General features: G+C 43.0%; 1 protein-coding gene across 2 annotated transcripts in view; it reads right to left on the bottom strand.

Annotated features, from left to right (window-relative positions):
* Window positions 1-7942: 7942 nt before the first annotated feature.
* The window catches only part of MALT1 (MALT1 paracaspase), a 38552-nt gene continuing 25557 nt past the window's right edge, over window positions 7943-20937 (bottom strand). For both annotated transcript variants that reach the window (XM_033164106.1, XM_033164107.1), the window contains 7 exons: window positions 17944-18121; window positions 15481-15555; window positions 13948-14075; window positions 11331-11480; window positions 10064-10221; window positions 9755-9880; window positions 7943-8960 (listed from right to left, as the gene is read on the bottom strand). In XM_033164106.1, the coding sequence (XP_033019997.1) occupies window positions 8505-8960; window positions 9755-9880; window positions 10064-10221; window positions 11331-11480; window positions 13948-14075; window positions 15481-15555; window positions 17944-18121 (1271 nt within the window). In that variant the 3' untranslated portion in view covers window positions 7943-8504. The remainder of the gene's footprint in view (window positions 8961-9754; window positions 9881-10063; window positions 10222-11330; window positions 11481-13947; window positions 14076-15480; window positions 15556-17943; window positions 18122-20937) is intronic.

Here is a 20937-nt window from a genome sequence, read left to right as displayed (position 1 = left end):
TTATTTTTTTTTAAATATTGATTTTTCCTTGTATGCATCCTCTAACAATATTTCTCTATCAATTTTCCGTATCTCCCCCCTCCTCCCCTGGACTATTCACCCTGCGTGTTGTTTCCCCAAAATTTTCCCAATACATATAGTCTTACTTTTTGTTATATACAATTGTGTTTGTTTATTCAAACCCTGCCAGTGAGTCCAGTTCTTTACGTTGTCTCTTCATATATGTTGTAAATGGTTCCCATTCTCTTTTAAAACCTGTTATCCTTTTCATGTAATTTATCTGTTAATTTTGCCAGTTCTGCATAAGTTTCCCTTGTCATAGTTCTTTCATTGGTATTCTTCTGTCTTCCAAGCTTGTGCTAATATAATTCTTGCCACTGTTGTTGCTGCCCATTTTAAAGCCATCCAACTCGGTAGCCATCACAATGTGGCAGCAAATTTTATATGTAATGCATAATTTTATTTGCATGTTGCCTTTCCACAGTTCAAGCCATGCTCAAGGTGGCTTACAGCATGGGAGAAAAAAATGCCTAACTGCAACATAACAAAAGTTGTTGTTCAGTTGTTCAGTTGTGTCCGACTCTTTGTGACCCCATGGACCAGAGCACACCAACCAGCAAAAGCCATTATCAGTGCATCTGGTTTAATGGCAGCAAGAACCACACAAAGCATTGTTGTTGTTGTTGTTGTTCAGTCGTTCAGTTGTGTCCGACTCTTCGTGACCCCATGGACCAGAGCACGCCAGCCACCCCTATCCTCCACTGCCTCCCGCAGTTTGGCCAAACTCATGCTAGTCGCTTCGAGAACACTGTCCAACCATCTCATCCTCTGTCGTCCCCTTCTCCTTGTGCCCTCCATCTTTCCCAACATCAGGGTCTTTTCCAGGGAGTCTTCTCTTCTCATGAGGTGGCCAAAGTACTGGAGCCTCAACTTCAGGATCTGCCCTTCCATTGAGCACTCAGGGCTGATTTCTTTAAGGATGGATAAGTTTGATCTTTTTGCAGTCCATGGGACTCTCAAGAGTCTCCTCCAGCACCATAACAAAAGTAGTCATAAACAATAAATAAAACATTTAAAAATGCACAAACTGAACCATTTCCTCATAAATCACAAGATCTAAAATAAAGATACAAAAAAAACCACCCCAGCTACAACCCCCCCCAAACAACCCCCAAATTCCAAAGTTTTACAATGCACTGTACTTCCTCTTGCCTGTCCTATGGCCCCCCACCATTCAGCTTCATTGGATGACACCCCCATCACCCCCATCTTTAATTATCTTCCTTGAATTCCATGGAGCATAAAATGGTTAGCTTTGGCTGCATCGTGTGTTAATTATTTTTTGAAGAGTGGCTGTATAAAAGAAAAGTCATGCAAAGTGGGGGGGGGGAATCTGATGGATCTGGGAAGTTTTAGTGGAAAGAACAGAAGAGTGTTTTTAAAGATTTGAGAAAACAGGAGGAAGGGAGTTATCAGTAGCTCATAAACATATGGCCCATTAACTCAGGGTTTTCGGTTTTTTAAATGCTCTTGTTGTATTGTTTGATTTATTATTGCTTAATTATTATAAACCATCTTAATATTTCTTGATGCACAGTATAATAAACTTCTAATTAAAACAAAACACATTCTTAGTCATTAACGATGTGTGATAGTATTGACAAATTCAGCAAAACGAACTATTTCCACCTAGTGAAAGGCAAGATAAAACCCAGCCACATTTATCATTTGCTGCATACATCTGATTTGTGGCAATCAAAGCAACAATGCTCCAATATCATTTTATTGCTAGATAACTCTCCTGAACTCTTTTTGTCTCTTACTGATCTTGACCAACCTAATGCAAATTGCAAGACCTCTGGGGAAGGGACCATCTCACTTTTGATTCATGTATAGGTAAGAGATCATACTTTACATACCAAATGTTAAGGATTAACTAGCAGCCATACATTTTGTTACTGTTTTGATTGTCCTGCTCTACTTCAGCCATCAAAGCAGAATTAACTTGTCAGGATTGCTCTCTCAGGATTTCATTCACTTGGTAGAGGAGCTAGGCTGATGTGGAAATTACTTTGATCTAATTCTCCCAATGCTGATCTCATTTATCTTCTTTGGCTGTGCCACACAGCATGGTTTTAGTATGGTGTGCACGAGCAGGAATGAGATGCAGTGAGCCTTGGGTTTGCCTGCTCCCTCAGTCCCATCCCTTCCTTCCATGCAATCCGTAAGAGTTCAGAAGATTTCACTTCCATTTTAGTTAACCTGTCATCCAAGCCCAGAACAGTAATTATTATTTACCATGGTTAGTTCAAACAAGCCAGCTCCAGAAACCATGGTTTGAAGTTGGCTTGTTTCATGCTAACCATGGTTAATATTAACCAGATTGCCACTTCAGATGACATAACTAACTACTGCTAACCAAAAGTAGGTTTAGGAGCTTCTGAACTTTTCTGGGTGATGCGGGCAGAGGAGAAGGGAATACACAATTTGGGGTCTCACTGTAGCCCACTCCTGCACATCGCCCTGAACATGCTGAAGTGTGATGTGCAAATTCAGCCAAAATCAACATCATCAAAACTGTCCTTAGCAAAGATATTTCAAATTTACACTATAGATGACAGAACCTTTACAACATGGAATGGGGAACAAAAGTTTTTTCTCTCAGATCACCAGCTTCACAATTTAATTCCAGGACTCACTCAGTTTATATGCTAACAAAGTGACATGTGTATTAATGTCGATTTAGAGCTCTGTAATTTCACTAAATACCTTCTGGTGGTGCTGGGAAATGTGTCAGTTTTAGTCATTAGGAAAAATTAAACCAATAAAACTGGGAGGCAGTGTTCTGTCAAAAATCTTGTGCATCATTCTTTACTTTCCACTTCAGTGCACTGCAAGCTCCAAACCTAATATGGGAATTAATTTTCCGGATAGAAAATGCAATTATTTGTTACAGATTTGCTTTGATTATACAGAAGCAGTCTGCATACTCACTGGCTCTTTAAACAACAGCAGTTTCCACCCCAAAAGAATAAATGAAAGAAATGGGATATCAATCTTCAAGTAAACATTGTGAAATAAAACAAAACCCAGAGCCGTCTCATCCATTGGGGCTGGTGGCGCGGCGCACCAGGGCGCAATGGCCTGGAGGGCGCCTCCGCCCTCCAGCCCCGCTGGCAGCGCCTGCCGGCAGCGCCCTCTGACTCCCGGCAAGGGAGCTGGCCGGCCACGCCACGCCCTCTGGCTGCCCAGCAGAGCACAGGAGCTCTGCGCGCCCTTCCAGCGCTTCCGGGACGGGAGGCGAGGGCAGCCGGCTCACGCTCCCGCGCGCAGCCAGCCGGCCGCCCGCCCGATGCAGCGAGAGCTGCCCAGCCGCGCCGTGCCGTCAGGCTGCGCGCGGAGCGCGAGCTGCCCGGCTGCGCGCGGGAGCGCGAGCCGGCCGCCCTCGCCTCCCATCCCGGAAGCGCTGGAAGGGCGCGCAGAGCCCCGCGCTGCTCCAGCGCCACGCCCCTCATCCCCCGCTCGCCCACCCCCCTCCCAAGGGGCGGCAAGCGCGGGAGGGAGGCGGCGGAGAGGCGGCATGGCGGGGGCGCCGGAGGGATAGCCGCGCCAGGGCGGCAGATCCCCTTAAGACGGCTCTGACAAAACCTTTAAAAGAACCATACCAAACAGAGTGGACAACAAAAAGAACTGGATGTCAATTTCAGAATGGATCACATAACTGGCACTAGATTCCTTTTTTGGAACCTGCACCTGACTTAGATGGACAGATCCCACACACCCATTTGATACTCACAGTGGACTACTGGGTTCAGAGAGCTCATGCACATTTAAGAGCTATTAATTTTTAAATTAAATTACCCTTGGTTTTTGTTTATTATTTATTTTATTTATATTTCTTACCCACCCTTCACCATGAGGTCCCAGGGTGGTTGCAACAGCACAGTGCGCAGTTATAAAAAGAAATGGAACCATTATAATTACCAAACAACCATTCTGTATTAGAGAGGAAACATTATTCTAGTCAAAAGTAAGTAGCGAGTGGTCTGAGAATTACAGCTCAGAAAAAGACGACTGTGCCTCACTCCTTAGTTTCCTAAATGATGAAAAGTGCCAGGGGCAGTGTTTCTCAGATCTGACTTCCTTCTGATGGAGAGGCCACTTTTAGACAGTTGCTATTTTGCAGGAGGGCCCAGTCACAAACTGGCAAACCCAGTTTATGCAATTATAGTTGACCACGCTGTCTTGTGCAACAAAGCCATGTTCCCAAAAGATCAGACTTTTTGTGATAAGGAAAGTAAAGGTGAACTGCACTGGAAAGTGTGGAGTAACACTTGCTTTAAGCAACATCATCTAACCTTATGCTTATTATGGTAAATAGCCAACATTGTCTTAATCTCCCTGCAAACAAATCAGGAGGAATGCTCAATAAACAAGCTGTCTGGAAGCAACCCTTGTGTGTTTTTCTAATATGAATTTACAAATATACAACAAGAACGTCTGCCTTGTTAAAACACAATGCTAAAAACAGTTTAGAGCAATTTACAATCACAAAATAAGGTGACTCCTCCTATATTCCTGGCCATGGCACAACAGCTGTAACCGTAACTCATAACTGCCTAGATGACAGATACTACTGTACTATGGAGCTGATGAAACCTTTGCACGTTCTTCTGAGAATGGAAGGCAATGCACAAGAACATCTGGTGCCTTAGTGCAAGTAAAATATAATAAGCTTGCTCTTACAAGGATTGCATCTCTGTCTGGAAATTTATATGGTTGTCATCCTCTGCGCCATACTGCTGGAGCTTGAATCCCAAACCAAACACAGTGATTTGTAAAGGGAAAACACAGATTCAATCAGAGATAGCAAAGTTGTCAAGCTTGCAGCTGATGGGAAACTGGGGAGGGATGGAGGCCTTTACAGTTCACATTAACCTTGAGGAAGTCTGGTGCTCATAGCATATGATGATGATATAGAAAATCCATGCATTGTCTAGCCAGGTTAGCCAGGGTGCAGAGGTGCTCATGTGCTTGTTTTTAGTCTTGCCAGAGACTAAATGTGCCCCGGGGAAGTCACTTTGGTGCTGCTAACACAGCAGTTTGACTTCCTGCCATTGTCTTTCCAGACAGATGGATGCCAATAACATTCATTGCACTTTCCACTGTATGCCTGTCCTAGAAAAGAAACCATTCTTTTATATTGCATGCAATGGAGTGGGTGACCAGTGCACAACACAGTCATTGACCTGTTATCCAACCCATAGGAGTACATATCCTACCAAGCTGCACTATATGCAACTGCAGCGAAGAAAATCCAAGTGAGAATCTTTCAATGAACTGTCCGTGACTTGTTAATTTGAGCAAGCTATATCTAACCCCAGGAAGTTTCAATGTTGATTGCATTTTAAGCAGAGTATATACTTAATTCATGTTTTATGCCTGTGCTAATAAGTCTTTTACTGCATTTGCAATGGCCTGTGGCTACAAGCAATAAATATTTATTGGCCATTGGGCTTGCAGGGTTCACTAGAGCAGGAAGTTCAGTGCAGTGCAAGATTAAGGCCCGTAGTGCAAGAAGCAATCTCTTTGTTTCCATCATTACAGACCTAATCTTGCAAGGGCATTGAACAGTGCTCCAATTTCTTAGATCGTGGGAAGAAACCAATGAGTTTTTCCAAGTGCCAAAAAGTATGTGAAGAGAATAGTTACCATGGCAATGCAAGCTCCACACTAATCAAGTGTGTGTGTGTGGGCCTCTTGAACTGATTGTGACTAGAGATGGAGAAGTGCTTCTAAGAGCCATTCTTTTGTTCTGAAAGCAAAGGACAGCATCACCGACTTGCATCAGGTGATGCAGTGCTATCAGACCAGTTGCATAGCAGCCTCTTTAAGTTTTGCATTGTCACAAAACATACACTGCTCATTAATGGTTTTACTTTCCACCTAAAAGCATGAAAGCTAGACGTTTGTCCTGATCTAAATGAAAAGATAACCCTTTTTTCTGAGGAGCTCACAAGGTTTTGCCCTGGATATCAGGCATGTACAGGTGAAACTCAAAAAATTAGAATATCTTGGAAAAGTCTATTTATGTACAGGTAAGCAATTGTTTTCATTAGCTACTGGAGTTTAATATATGAGATAGACTCCCAAAGTTGAAATTGTTAATTTAAGGTTCTCATCAGCTGTACGCCATAATCATCACAATTATAACAAATAAAGGCTTGACATATCTAGCTTTGCATGTAATGAGTCTATCTCATATTAGTTTCACCTTTTAAGTTGAATTACTGAAAGAAATGAACCTTTCCACGATATTCTAATTTTTCGAGTTTCACCTGTATCACCTAAATACGTCACACAGTATAGTTCATCCCTGCTCAGATTCAGGGGTCATAATTCACTGCTAGAATATACAAAATAAAAAATAAAAAATTCCTTCCAGTTTGCCTGGCTTTACAGAACGGATCACCCAATTTCTGCAAAACTTTGCCACTTAGGAGGCTGTGGAAATGCACAGGAGCCATTGAAAGTGCCTCCCATTGGACCAGCTCATTTTGGAAATATTTAATCATTGCATTAGTCTGATGTAAAGGTATTTCATGGGGGCCATGTCAGAAAGTGACAGCTACCAAACTAAGGAACATTTAAAACTTGCCCTTACCATCAACAACAAATCTCTTATTAACTCAAGCAGCAAACCTGCACATAATTTACCTCGGAGTTCAAATGAACTCCACAGGACTTTCTTCCAAGTAGATCTGCATAGGATTGTGTTGTTAACCTACTGACTTTCCGAACCACTTCCCAACTGTCTCCCCCTTAAGTATTCCTTTCCCCCAGAAATGCAGGTAAAGTCTAAATTTAACATACCACAGGCCCTTCAGTCACGTAAGAGAATGGAATGCTGAACTTTAAAAAAATTATTATTGAATATAGTACATATATACAAATATTTAAAAAAAAGGAATTTATTGCCTTGTGTATAATTATGAACAAAATAATAATAATGCTGGCCTTTAAAAATGACAATATAGATGAGGAGTACCTGTAAAGCTGATTCACTCTAGTTGACTGTTAAAGAGGCTGGGGTGCATTTATAATCTCACACAAAAATCTCTTTCCTACCCTTTTAAACTGATTGCAGACATTGGTCATGTAAAACACAACTGGTTCCCAAACGACTTAAGAGGAATTCTGCAGGTGCTTTTATTTAATCAAAGGTTGTTTGTATAGTGCTTGTTGTGGGAGGAAAGATTCAGGAACTTCCAGAGGACAGAAATAAGAATATCATTGATGGATGAGAGCAATATTCTGTTCAGTCCATCGTCCAGTTCTCATGCATTCATCTAGACACGTAGGGAAAGCACCAGATATCCAGTAGTATCCTGCCATCCTCTAAACACAATCCCCTCTATGTCTGGAGGTTCTCACACTTGTGGCTGGTGGGCCACCAGTGGTCCATGAGCTTCACTCAGGTGGTTCATGGCATGTTCATATTAAATATGCAAATTGCTTTTTAACTGCACTTTCCTTGCATTTCATTTCTTATTGTATTGATTGCAACTTCAATGCAAGTTGTTAATACAAAGAAGAGAGCAACAGGCAGTGACCGTTTTGCACATGTTCAATTACGCAGAATATGAGGGCAGATCAGGGGTGTAATGGGGCCTTATGCCTTATGCAAACTCTGTTGACATGTTGGGGGGACAGGAACACAAACCCCGTGCAAATCAGGGGTTGCCTGCAGAAGAAAGAAACAATAAAAATACAACTAAAAATCATTGGCAGAAAAATCATTACGTAGTTCACCAAAACTGTCAGCATTTTCCAAGTGATCCCCCCAGGGGCCGGGGGGGGAGGAGGGAGTGTCTAGCAACCACTGCTCTACTTCCATTGCTCAGGCTATGTCATTGCTTATGTAGCCAAAGCAGACGTAGACTTGAAGAACCCCAAAGTTTGTATAGAAAAAAATTCTAGAGGTAAAAACCCCAAGGGAGTGAGCCCCACACCCAATACAGGACTATATGTGCTCAGTGCCTCATGGAATGCTGACTGTTAGGGAGCAGTGGGTGGAAAATATTTTGGGGGGTTTAGAAATGCTGGAAGTCTGGACAGGCAGACCATCATGGTGCAACATTATGTTGCAGTTCCGATTGTTTTCAACATGTTAAAAGAGAATATACATACTCTTCCATGATACATAGCTGGGCTTGAAGTCAATCAGACTCTTTCTTACTACTGTATTGCAACATGCCCTGCAGTTTCCTTATCCAGGAAAATAACTGGGAATTTCCTGTGGTCCAAGAAGATTTCCTAAGTACTTATGTGCCAACTCATATTCCCAACAACTTGGGATCCTGGCTAAATAATTCAACAGAACTCAAGTGGGACGCCCAATGAGACCTATTAATGCCCTTTCCTCAAAATCCAAGACACACAAGCAGCACTGCAAATCGCTGCCTGAGGAATGTTGCTGCTAAACTGCCACACAGAAGCTTCGACTACTGTTGATGAGACAGCCTCAAGCTTCCTGAGAAATCAGATTCCAGTTCATCCGTCGTCTCCACAGGTACGTTGCTTTGGTTCGAATTGGATGGATACAACCAGGTTGGTGACCATGCGACCAACCTGTTTGGTGACATACTGCACTGGCACCTCACCGGTTGCAAAACACTTCCTGAGTGAGCAGGGCTTTGCTGGGGGAAACCTGTATAACAATGTGGCTGGTGATTGTGATGAGAGGGGCTATATCCATCTGCCTCTGCACCAGACAAGTGGGCGAAACAAGGCCCATCAGGCCCGCAGAAGCTGTGGAAACAACTATTCTTTCTGTATCCTTGATGAATGCGCAGTCTCGCAATGAGGGGCTTGCCAATGTTAACCACCTTCCTTTCATCCACGACATCATCTACTCCTGCGTATTCATAGTGCAGGCAAACTGTGAAGGTTAAATCTTCCTGTGAAATAAAAAAAAAAGAAAATTCATCATTAATCTTCATAATAATGGCAGCTGTTACGCCCAAAGAAAGAAATGCAGGCATTCACTGCCATCAGAGTGCTTTCGTCTCCTAATCGCAAAAATTCACAGGACAAAAAGGTGGGGGGGGGAGCGCTGGAAACCTATTTCTAGCATTTTGCTGTCAGCACACAGACACTGTATTTTAAAAGCAACTGTTACACCGGCCGCTAAAGACATTCCACTTTGCCTTCCACATGGAACTTGCAAAAATTAAACACGAAGAAGCTACTGTTTGCATCACAGATAACTCCAATACTTTCACTAACATAATTAGTTTTGTATGCTGACTGAATTAACGACACTTCTGCATTTCGTGGGAAACAAAAGCAAAAGATGAACATGTCTGCCCCTCAAAAAAAAAAAAAAAATCAATTTTAGCACTTGCTATATCTTCATCATTTAGACTGATGTATAAGCCAAGGGACACCCAGCTGTTCATTATCATGTAGATTCCACCCTCACTCCAATGCCACATACTGCAGTTTTATACTGATCAGAATAGTTCCTTCACCCAGTACATTCTCATTGTCCAGTCAGATTTGGCTCCTGGTGCCCTATTTCCCACCTCACAGTAGTGTCCTATCTGCACTATGCCTTTAAAGCAGCCTGATGCCACTTCAAAACAGTCATGATTCCTGGGAGCTGTAGTTTGCTAAGGGTGTTGAGAGTTTTTTAGAAGATCCCTCTTCCCCCTCAGAATGAGTTTGTGAGACAAAAGTAATGTGAAATGACCTTTAGCTTCTGTAGAGAACTTATTCGAGTGTAGAGACAATGTTTGGGCAAGTCCTTTGAAAGCAAATAGCTTCCGGTTTCCTCAGGAGTCCCCTTGTTTGCCCCTTTGGGGTCCACATCCAAGTCCTGTTGAAATTTTTTTAAAAGCAGAAATTAATTCATAGGATTAAAAGCTATATACCCACAACCACCACCCTCTAGCTGTTAGCTAGATCATATAAAATGTGGTTTTTGGCCAAAGTGCAAATTTCATGTTTTTTATAATCCTGTAAAGAATAAACTCATACCAAGCTCCTGACGCCAACTTACGAGGGGGAAATCTGTAACATAAGCTTTGCAAACAGTGATTTCAGAAGGTTTCTTTACTATTCTTGTGTAGACAATCAGGACATTGGAGAATTCTGCTGCGAAACCCAGCTGAATTTGAACACCACAGGCAAACTGAAGGCACATGCTTTCAGGAAGTTCTGGAAACAAAAAGAATTTGATTAGTGGTAATACATAGATGCTGTCCTTCAAAATTAGTTGGGGAAACTGCATCTTTCCTCATGCTGTACTTAAGTCATTATCCAGATCGGAACATCAGGATTAATTTCAGTAGCTAGGAGATCTACAAACTAATGGGAGCAGATTATAATCAATCTTCAAGACTCCTTCATACATTCTGCACAGATCATCTCCTCCTGGAATCTAGCAACAGTTCTGCTATAACCCTAAAATGATTTAACTTTACTGGAGAGGATCTTTACTAACAACACATTAAATGAATTACAAGTTATCATGAGCTGAGCAGATAAGGAGATGAAGCTATGGGGAGGGGGTCTGGAGGGTCACTTCATATACCCGAGTGCCTATGAGCTATGGGTTAGCCGCCCCTGGGCTATGGGATGTCACTGTCTCCTCATCATTATGATACTGACTGACTTTTTTGTGAACTGGCTATTTTCTATTGTGGGATTTTTAGTTGTTAACCATTGTGGATGTTTTGTATGGAAGGGGATATACAAATGTAATAATGTGATTGGCTTGACCACTAAGAAAAAATTAAATAGCCCCACCCCATCGGGGCTCCAATGATTTTGGTAGCAGCAAAAAAAGGGGGGGGGAATAAAACAGAGGTGGTGTTGGGGTGGACAGAGATGTGTAGAACTCTCTGCACAGCCCAGAGCCTTGATGGGGAGACAAAGCACCCCTACTGTGCTTATCAGAAAGATCATTTGATGAATGGAGAGGGGATGATGATAAGCCCTGCTCTTCAGCTGATCTGCTGGGTGTGGGGCTACGCTGGAGAAGGTGCCCTGAATGTGTGTGTACACACATGAGAGTGCAAGAGTAGGGATGGCCACATCCACTGGCGGCATGCAGCCCCTGGAAAGTTTGCCAAGGGTGAGCGCAGTATTCAAGTCTTCCATTGAAGGTTAGCTATCCACGAAGTAAATGAACAAATAACCTAGGGAAATGAACCATTTGAGAGAGGTAAACCAAGTTATTTCAGTATACACATAAGGCTGTTGTGCACCCACACCCTGGGACATGAGGAGCTATAGATCAACTTGAACACCATCTTCACCCATACCGTGAGCTTTTGCCCACTGCAGATTCCGCGCTAATGACTCTGCCGACGTTACTGTTTGCTGAATAGGATCAGTTAATGCTCTCTTCTCAGATAAGCTGCTGCGAATCTCCAAAGCCTGCTTGCCTTTGGTAAGGTGACACTTGCCCATATCTAAAAATAAAAGATGCAAATCATTTTCTGGGAACCAAAGCTGCTGAAAATTCTAATTAAAGCACCTACATTCCAGAAGTGCCGCCATGTTGCTATGGTTATTGTTGTGTCAGCGTTTCCATGACAAACCTGATTTCAAGGGGGCATTCAAGCCTGGCTGTTCAAAATTCACTATAGTCCAGAACATACCGTCCAAGTTCCTCTCCATGAGAACTATTCCTCCCCTGCTCTTTTAGCATTCATTATCACCCAAACATTTCTTAAGCTGCGTGGCAAGTTTCTTCATCTTCTCCCTCCCACATGCATAGGCATAGATCCTCCAGTCAATGAAATCCTTCCCAGGAACAGACATGTTTCTTAATTGCAGCACTCTGCTTACAAGAATACATGTTCCAATCGTTTTACACTACAGATAAACTAGACTGATAATCTTTTCCAACAGTTGTCTTTTTTTTAGTTGGGGTTCTCCATCTATTTTCAGCCACATCATTAGCATCCTTAAAACAATTTTAATGCATTTTTGTCCACCTTTGTACTCTATATGCTTTTAAAATGTTGTTACATTTTCATAAGGAAATTCTGCAGCGGTAGTAGTTTTTGAACATCGCTTCTGCAACTTAATTTTTTTTTTTACTACATAAGGAACTGCCTTCGATGAATGGTTCATCTTGCCTAGTTCTGTCTATCCTGGCTGGAAGCAGCGTTCTGGGGCTGTGAAAGGAGATAAAGTATACCTTTAAAAAAACAATGCCACCATTTTGGATGCATCTATCGCTCTGTGCCTACAAAGCAAGCATGCACAATTTATTTGATCCCCTCTTTCTACCCCAATGTGTTAGTAGTATTGTTATATGTTGTGCTTCCAAGGGCAGGGGTACGTCAAAAAGCCACACACACACCCATTCCCATGGCCCTGTTATTCTTTTGCATATGGACACAATTCATTTCACAGCTTTTATTAGGGATTATGTGCTACATCACACTCCAATAGTTACCCCACCCCCAGCAATGCCAGAAGTATGTCTTGATTGGCGTGAAGGCAGCCTCCCTGGATTAGGATTGTACACAGTCGCTCTCCAATAGTCAACCAGCAGTCCCACTCAAGAACACTTAGGCATCCAGTAATTGCCATCTGGCAGCCCCTTGTCTGGCAGTTTCACTTCCGCCTTCCCCAAAGTAGAAGTGAGGGCAGGGGGACCTTCTTGCGCTTCGCTTCCAGGAACACCCAGGGCATTGAGGCAAAAGAGTCCTCTGAATGAGGTCTATGTCAGCATCAACTCCCTTCAGGAACTCAAGAGAACTCCCTTTCTTCAGGTATGCTTTGCAGCTCACTAGGCTTCGGGATCCCTCCAGCCTCCTTCCACTGAGTTTCCCACCCAGGGCATTGGTTACACACAGTTGACATTTCTCCCTGTTGCCAACCTGCCATTCCAGCCTCACCCCAAGCGTTTTCTTCCTGCTTGCCTTTTGCCCAGTCACCCTCCATCCACCCCCATCCTTCTCTCCCGAGTTCTAAGAAATTCTGACGCCTTCTCGAGGCCAGCAGCTGTTTTCTATCTGCCCTGTCAGGCTGCTCCTCAGGGAGGAGGAAAAAGGTTCCTGCCTTGTTTGCCAGCAGGCTATCCTCCCAGCCATCTCATGATGGCAGGTTCAGTTGACTAGAGCCCGTAGGAAACACAGGGTGCACTGGGGCAGGCCATTCATATCATCTCAAGGAGGTAAGGGTTACGGGGATCAGGCTGTATTTCAGCTGACAGGCATAGTGGTCCCAAAACAGTTATTTACAATGGTTGGTGTGCATTTGTTCTTTATCCTCATCTAGGAACAAGCAGTTTGGGCTGCTATTTGGGGGCAAAAAAGTAGTCTGAAAGGAAAGAGTGAAGCATGGGTGTGCATATACCTTACCCGTTTTCAACTTCTGTTAAAAAATTACAGCCTCTCAGGGCTGCTTTTTGGCTGTACCCCCCCCCCCCAATCAAAACAGCTTTTACATGCATTTGTGCACAACACTCAGTTTGCTCTGAAGGCCTCAAATGTGCAAAGGAAAAGTTTTACACTTCACTACATTAGTACTGTATTCTGCCTTTCCATCAAGGAGTTCAATGTTTCAATCATTCTTCTGTCCCCTCCCTTTTATCCACTCAACAGCCCTGTGAAGTAGATTAGGCTGAAAAATAGTTATTGGTCACCCAGTGAGTTTGTGGATCTGTGGGGATTTGAACCAGAGTCTCTACTCAGCCCCCCTAACTCAGATGTGGGCAACCTTTGGCCTTCCAAAAGTTGCTGAACTACAACTCCGATCATCACTGGCCAATGGCCATATTTTCAGGGATGGATGGGAGTTGTAGTCCAGCAACATCTGGAGAGCCACAGGTTCCCCACCCTGCTCTAACCACTGCACCACACTTTTCTCAATCAAGCAAACTCCCCTAGTGGCTCAGGTATACTTCTCATAGGGCTTCCTTACCTTCTGCTACACCATCCAGCAGCACAGTAATTTTCTTGTCCTCCAACAAGCGCTCCTTCAAGAACTTCATGAAAATCCCATTGGCTAAGCCAGACTGCTGAATTTCAAAAGCTTCTGCTCCTTGGCACCTTAAATGCATATTAACAACAGCAGAGGCATAAGATGGCTGGGGAAAGTATAACTGCAGCACAATAGAAGGCAAAAATGTTGCTTTGTCAAAGTAAAATAAAAAGCACTTTACAGGATTCTGAAAAATCAGTTCATGTTTCACAATAAAGTATAAAAATAAATGTATTTTTTACAAGAAACGTTAATAAGTATTAATGTTTGCTCACAAATGTTTGCACTGCCAGGATGCAATTTGCTAGGAAGCAAATCTTTACAGGTTGGAAAATCTGATTCCTTAAGCTTGAGTGATATTTCCAGCCTGCAGAATATCTGTGGCTGCAATCCTCTGCACACCTACATGGAAATCAGCCACAGTGAAACCAGAGGACCTTACATCCAAGTAAACATATTAAAAATTGTACTGCTTAAGTATTAGTGCTTACTAATCACAAGTTCTCAATGCTGTTGGAGAGATATATAAAGCATAGGTTCTGAAAATATGTATTTGGGGGTTTCAGGATACAACCCGCCTCATGCCAGCCCTGCCCCTGCCACACCTGATCACTATACCCACACCCTGCTCCTCTTCACATTTGGCACACATGAGAATGCTGTGCATGCTGAAATACACATGGAGAACTCTGTCATACAAAGGGGGAATCTGGGGCCAATCAGTTTCCCATTGTATGCAGGTACACACACAGCTGCATCAACAACAAAAGGGTTCTCAGGATTAGCTGCTTCAGTGGATGGTGCTTGACCTGAATCCAGGTTCCACCTGTGCCATGACTTCACTTACCTGAATATAACACCAGAGCAAAGCCTATTATTCGGTCTGTAAAACAGGTGTTAAAATCAGGTAAGAATTCTCAACTCCCCAATTAGTGGAATGAGGCACATCACATTTATCTGAATGCACAATCTCCTTTTATCACCCCAATCTGCCTTTTGAAATGGGTTTTTGGTCAAGTGGCCAGGAAGATGCTGCACTCAGATAAACCAACAAAAGGAATGTACCATGTTTATGTTGTGTTGTAGTGGGAGAGGCACACACATGTGTGGGGCTTGCACAAGGTTGAAAGTTGATCCAAAAATGCAATCATGAGGTTCAATACAGACTTAAATCATTTTTAGAGTTGACCCACTGATATCACTGAGTCTTAAGTTACTCATAACTAGCTTGAATGCCATTGATTTCAATGGGTCTACTTAAACCTGAATCAAAGATTTTCTCAAATGTGCCCACAAGGTGTATGAAGGTCTGCTGGAACCACAAGCAGATTGTTGTCCATCTCTATACTGAGTTATTTTGTTAGCTCAGAACACATTAACACAATCATTCTGTTGTCATTACACACACACACACACACACACACACACACACACACACACAAAATATATGCAGGTAAAGTAACATAGCCTTACGTGGCGTATCCAAAAACAATGTTAGCTGTAACCTTCAGGGCATCCAAGATGAGGACGGTATTATCATATTCATTCCTTTAATAAATGTAAGAATACAAAATCAGAAGAACAGCCTGAATCTGAGGCAATCTGAGGATTATACAAAATGTTTTTTATATCCAAAGCCATGACATTATTATACAGATAGAAAATTCTATATAACCCCCTCCCCCCCAAATCCTGCCATTTATTCTATCACTTCCTTTAACAAATCAAGCAACAGAGAAGTAAGCAAAATTTGCTTTGGTGAATCAGTGCAAAGTGCTTCCTTCCACATTCATGAGCTGCTCATGTTGCAGTTGCATAAAAGTCTCCCCTCTATCCTAAGAGCCCAGTCCTAAATTAGGGACAGGAAACCTGTTGTTCTCCAAATATTGTTTGACTCCAACTTCCGCCAGCCTCAACTAACATGGCTGATGGATAGGGATTGTGGGAGCTGAAGTGCAACAACATCTGGAGAACCACAGGTTTCCATCGCTGCCCTAAAGTGCAGAACCTGAGTCAGACTTGCGAGCCATTCAGTATTATATACAGTAAGAGTTGGTTTTAAATGGGCTTTAAAGAATTATTTGCACCCGCTTTTTAATGGACAATGATGCCGGTCTGTGTTCTTAGCGCTGCCACTGATTTGAAATGAACTGTTTCATTATGTACAGCTGAGAATTTAACGTGTTTTATGACTGTATATATTGTGAACTGCCTTGAGAAGCCCATCTTGGCCCTGAAATGCCAAGAAATAAAAACCCAAAGTCCTCTTCAAGGACCACAGTGAGAAAGAGAACCTCTGGAGAGCAGAAAATAACCCTGCAAACTGTTTGAAAGAAGGGGGGGGAGATAAATACGAAATTTAAACCAGTTTTCATTTCTTTCAACCATTTGTGCTCTGCATGGCACTGAAATGCCTAGAGAGAAAAGGCCCCTGATCCCATTTCCCCCTATGGGTCTTCACATCTCTAGATACGCTTAATGCATCTCTTCTCTTACATTTACTTCCCCCCCCCACCATTTCCTGTCTGTATCCAGGGTACATATCCTTGCATGCTTGAATAACCACTTTATGCATTTAATGAAGTGGGCTTTGTCCTACAGAATCTTATCTAACAATAATTTTGTTAGTCTTTAAAGGCAGGGGTGGGGAACCTAAGGCCCAGAGGCCAAATGTAGCCCAGACCTTGCCCCCTCACTGGCTCGGCTCTGCTTGCTCCTTGAGTGCTTTTGCCTGGCTGGAATATGCCCTTCAACTGTGATCAATGCCTCTTGCATGCCTTGTTGGAGAGATGCGCAGGTGTAAAAACCTCTGGTTTTTGCCTGGTGGGAATGTACAAAAGAAAGAAATTGCTGCTCAGCAGCCTTTTGCTTCAGGCACCATCCACCACAGGCATCCAAGTTCCCTGACACTTGCTCATGCTCATTGGGAGAAAAAGACCCCACACTCATGCTTTTTACCCTGAAACCTCTCTAGAGTTAGGCCAAGGGTGGTGATGCTGTTACAAAGCACCCAAACCCAAAATGGTGCACAAGCTCTATAAAAATGCTTTGCTTTGGCCTAGATGACTGGTTGGAACAACACCTAGAACAGGGCTACGTTATACTTACATGAAATGCAGCTGGAATCTGCCTGTCCAAAACTTTGAAGATTCAGGCCTGCCTGAAGCAATGTTTTATTTTGAAATCTTTAAAATAATATTTCAGTTTCCTGTTAATTACGTTGCTTTGAATGTATGCTTAATACCTGACTTTCTTCAATAATGTTTTACTTTGGATTGTTTTATTTGATGTTTCAGTGTGTTGTAAACTGCTTAGGAGATGTTTTCTTAAAAATATAAAGCAGTATAGAAATGAAATGAATAATAATAATAGCCAAGGAAAGTTGGGAGGGGCTTGAAGTAAAAGCTGTTATCTCTTCCTAGGTAATATTCCCTACTAGCTGGGAGAAGGAAGAGCAGGGAAATACTGTAATGGCAAGATCTCAGAGGGGGGAAATGCCAGCCTGACACTCCATCTTCTCAGTCAATAGGATGTCAGCTTCATCTGTTAGAAAGGAGCTTTCAGTATTTTGAACAAGCTACCCAACTCTGCTTTCATGTGGTAATCAAAACACTGTTTTTTTCTGAGTGGGAAGAAAAGAATTTGTATCTGAACCACCGTTATCTGGATTGTGAATCATGCCCTCCTTTGTTCCCAGAGACTGACCCAACAAATCAAACATGACCATGTAGCAAGTTTATTTTATTCCCTATTATTTTGCTTTTGCTCTGAACTCCCAAGCCTGGAGAAGAAAACGGAAAGGTTGTGACACTTGCATACAGATGGTTGATTTAATAAAAGCTAATCTCTCAGCTGTTCCATTTGCCTGTTTTTCTAGTGTCAACATGGCTTCTTGAGCCTTGATCTACTAGGGAGGTGATGAAAGCAATTACATACCTTTTCCTGCACATATCCAGTAAAAATACATTGAGGCCAGTATCCTTTTCTTGCATCCGTTTGAGAATATTTTGTACACACAGACAGTTTGCAGCTCGATAGGGATTTGGGGCATCTATAGGAACCATAAAACTGTTACCATAGTTTTCATAGCCATGGCCAGCATAATATAATAGCCCTGGGGAGAAACAACACACATAGTTAAAATAGCTTTTAGCTATTATATTAAGCAAACTAATTACATTAAGTTGCAAAGAAAACAATAAGGCAGTTTTCTATAGTCATAAAATCACACTTGACATAAGTGGGGCAATGGATTTGCTGTAAGCAGAGGCTGAATGTGTTCCAATCTCCCCATTCTTGGGATGAGGTGAGCAACAGCTTTGTGCACTGCAATACACATATAGTGGCACATTTCTACTAGGCAACACACTGAAGTTAGGAAAGCAGCAGCAGCTGCGAATTTATTTTTTGCACTTTGCACTGCAAATGACACTTTTCTGGGAGTAACCAGCTGATGCAATATCATGGTGAACACTCTGAGCATCTACAAGGACAAGTCCTTCTGGGTATGGAGGTAAGCCCACCAAAATGCAGAAAATTTGGTGCAGGGAACCTATGTTCCTTTAGATGTTGTTGAAGTACAACTCCCATCAGCCCCAGCTAGCATGGCCAATGGTCAGGACCAATGGGGGTTGTAGTCCAGCTAGAGGGCCACAGGTTCTCTACCTATCCAATCAGTCATGGAATTGTAAAGTTTGAAGAGACCCTGCAGGCTCGTCTAGTCTAATCCCCCCTGCAATAAAGCATTATTTCATGTTCCACAAACATTCAAAGGACACTACTCAAAAATGCAAAAAACCAAAACAGGAAGCATCCAATCATGTGAAAAAAGATAGAATAGTATCAACGAAGCTGGAAAGAACGAATCTTCAAGGCAATTCTCTTTTTGTTCTCTACTCAAAAACTGTAAAGAACTAAGAACCAGACCTACTTTGGGCTATAAAAGCAAAACTAGGGCATTCTGGCACAGTGAACGAGCATCATCCCCACTGTTACAGCATAGACCCAGAGCTGAGTGCAAAAGTGTTACATACACACAGAGAACTGGGTTAAATAAAAACAAAAGAAATACAAAAATAAAATACACATAAAATTTCCTTAAAACTAGTGTCAGGCTGCGCTTGCCTTTGATGTTGCTTGTGAGAAACGGCCGGCTCAAGCGGTGAGCTTAAAAGCTGTTTATTAATCATTAAGAGTTACAGAGTGTTGAAATCATGACTACTCCCTTGCTATCAGTTTTCCGGACTAGAATCTTCCCGCGCGCGCCAGCAGAGGAAACCTCTGGGCCCCCTAATATGACGTCGACGCCTACGTCTCCCCCTTTGCTCCCCCCTTTGTCGGCTACTGACAGTGTGTGAAATCTCTCCCTCTTCCTGAGACGTTTGCTGATGAGGGCTGGGAGAGCTAGAGGTATCTGTACTGATTATAGGTAATTGCTCTCGATATCTCAGCCCCTCCCCCTTACTGGCTGAATCACAGTCTTTTCTCTCCTCTGCAGTTTCATCTCTTCTCTCCCCCCGCTCCTCCCGAGCAATCCCTCTATCCCTGACAACTAGTTTGGGGAAACAAGGCAAAAACAACAGTAACTATGTATCACACACAAAACTGAGTGGTGTACAAATGGATAATAAAAATTAATTCAGTCAAGAATCCAGAAAAGCTTGAGTAAACATGTGTGATTCAAGAAGGTGTTTAAAGGTTACTACTGTCGACCTCCCTTGAGCGCCCCCCCCCAGCGGCAGCGGCCTGTGAGGCCTCATGGTGATGGCAGGAGGTGGTGGCAAATAGTAGTGGCAGCCTGCAAGGCCTCATGGCAACACAAGCAGTGGGCCTTGCGAGGCCTCGCCATGGTGGCAAGAAGTGGTGGCAGCTTGCAAGTCCTCCTGGTGGTAGTGTGAGGTGATGGCAAAAGCTGTGGCAGCCTGCCTCAGTGAGGACTTGCAGGCCACCTCTGCTTCTGCCACTGTCTCCTGCCGCCACCACAAGGCCGCCACTACTGCCACCGCCATGACAAGGCCTTGCAGGCCGTTGCCGCTTTTGCCACTGCTGCAAGGCCTTGCAGGCCACCATTACTGCTCCCACCATGGCAAGGCCTCACAGGCTGCTGATTATTGTGCCACTGATGCCAGGCTACTGCTGCTTCTACCCCTCCCCTGTCGTCATTGATTCTGCCACTGCCAGGCTGCTGCCACTTCTGCTGCCTAGCAGGCCTGCTGGCAGTCCCAGATTATTTGTATTCACTGTGACTCATCACTGTACTTTGGACTGTCCTGACTACCGCCATTTGGTAACCAAATCCAAAACCAAAAGTCTCATTTGGATGCATTTTGGCTTGCCTGCTACTGAAAGTGGCTATGAGGTGATTGATAATATCATTTATCCATTTTAGACCCTTAAGTAGTAGCGGTTGCCAGGACATTGTTATGTTCGCCTCGGTGTAGTAGTTCCTTCCTTATTTCAGATATTGTGATATATCAATATATCGTGATGTTCATCTGCTGATATATCACAATACTGAAAACCAGTTATTGCCCAGCCCTAGTGTACGTGGTTTAGATGGGTGTGTAGAATTTTAGATGTGGAAAGAGTGTACAGATTGTGCTGTGCTATCTTATGGAACTCTTAAAATATTTTGCTACAATGGAAAAGGACATCAATAAAAGAGAAAGTTGAAGTCAACATATTTTGGTGTAGTTTTTGATTTGAGACGTCATCAGTGCCCAGCAGTAAATCTATAGCTGAAACTGACCCAAAGGTGCCCGACAAGCTAGCACTAAAAAAAGGGAATGGGAAAGTATGCTGCCGTCAGAAAGTCTGCAGACACTTTTGCTGCTTCAATAAATCTTCCTGTCATTGTGACCCTTTGGCTCAGGCGTATAAAGGGCGGAAGGCATTCTGAATGTCAGTCCAGCCAGCACAAAATAAGACAAG

The sequence above is a fragment of the Lacerta agilis genome, chromosome 11 (assembly GCF_009819535.1).
Source record: "Lacerta agilis isolate rLacAgi1 chromosome 11, rLacAgi1.pri, whole genome shotgun sequence".
Lineage (NCBI taxonomy): Eukaryota > Metazoa > Chordata > Lepidosauria > Squamata > Lacertidae > Lacerta > Lacerta agilis.
Note: the sequence above shows the minus strand (reverse complement) of the source record. Positions and strands in the feature narration are given on the sequence as shown.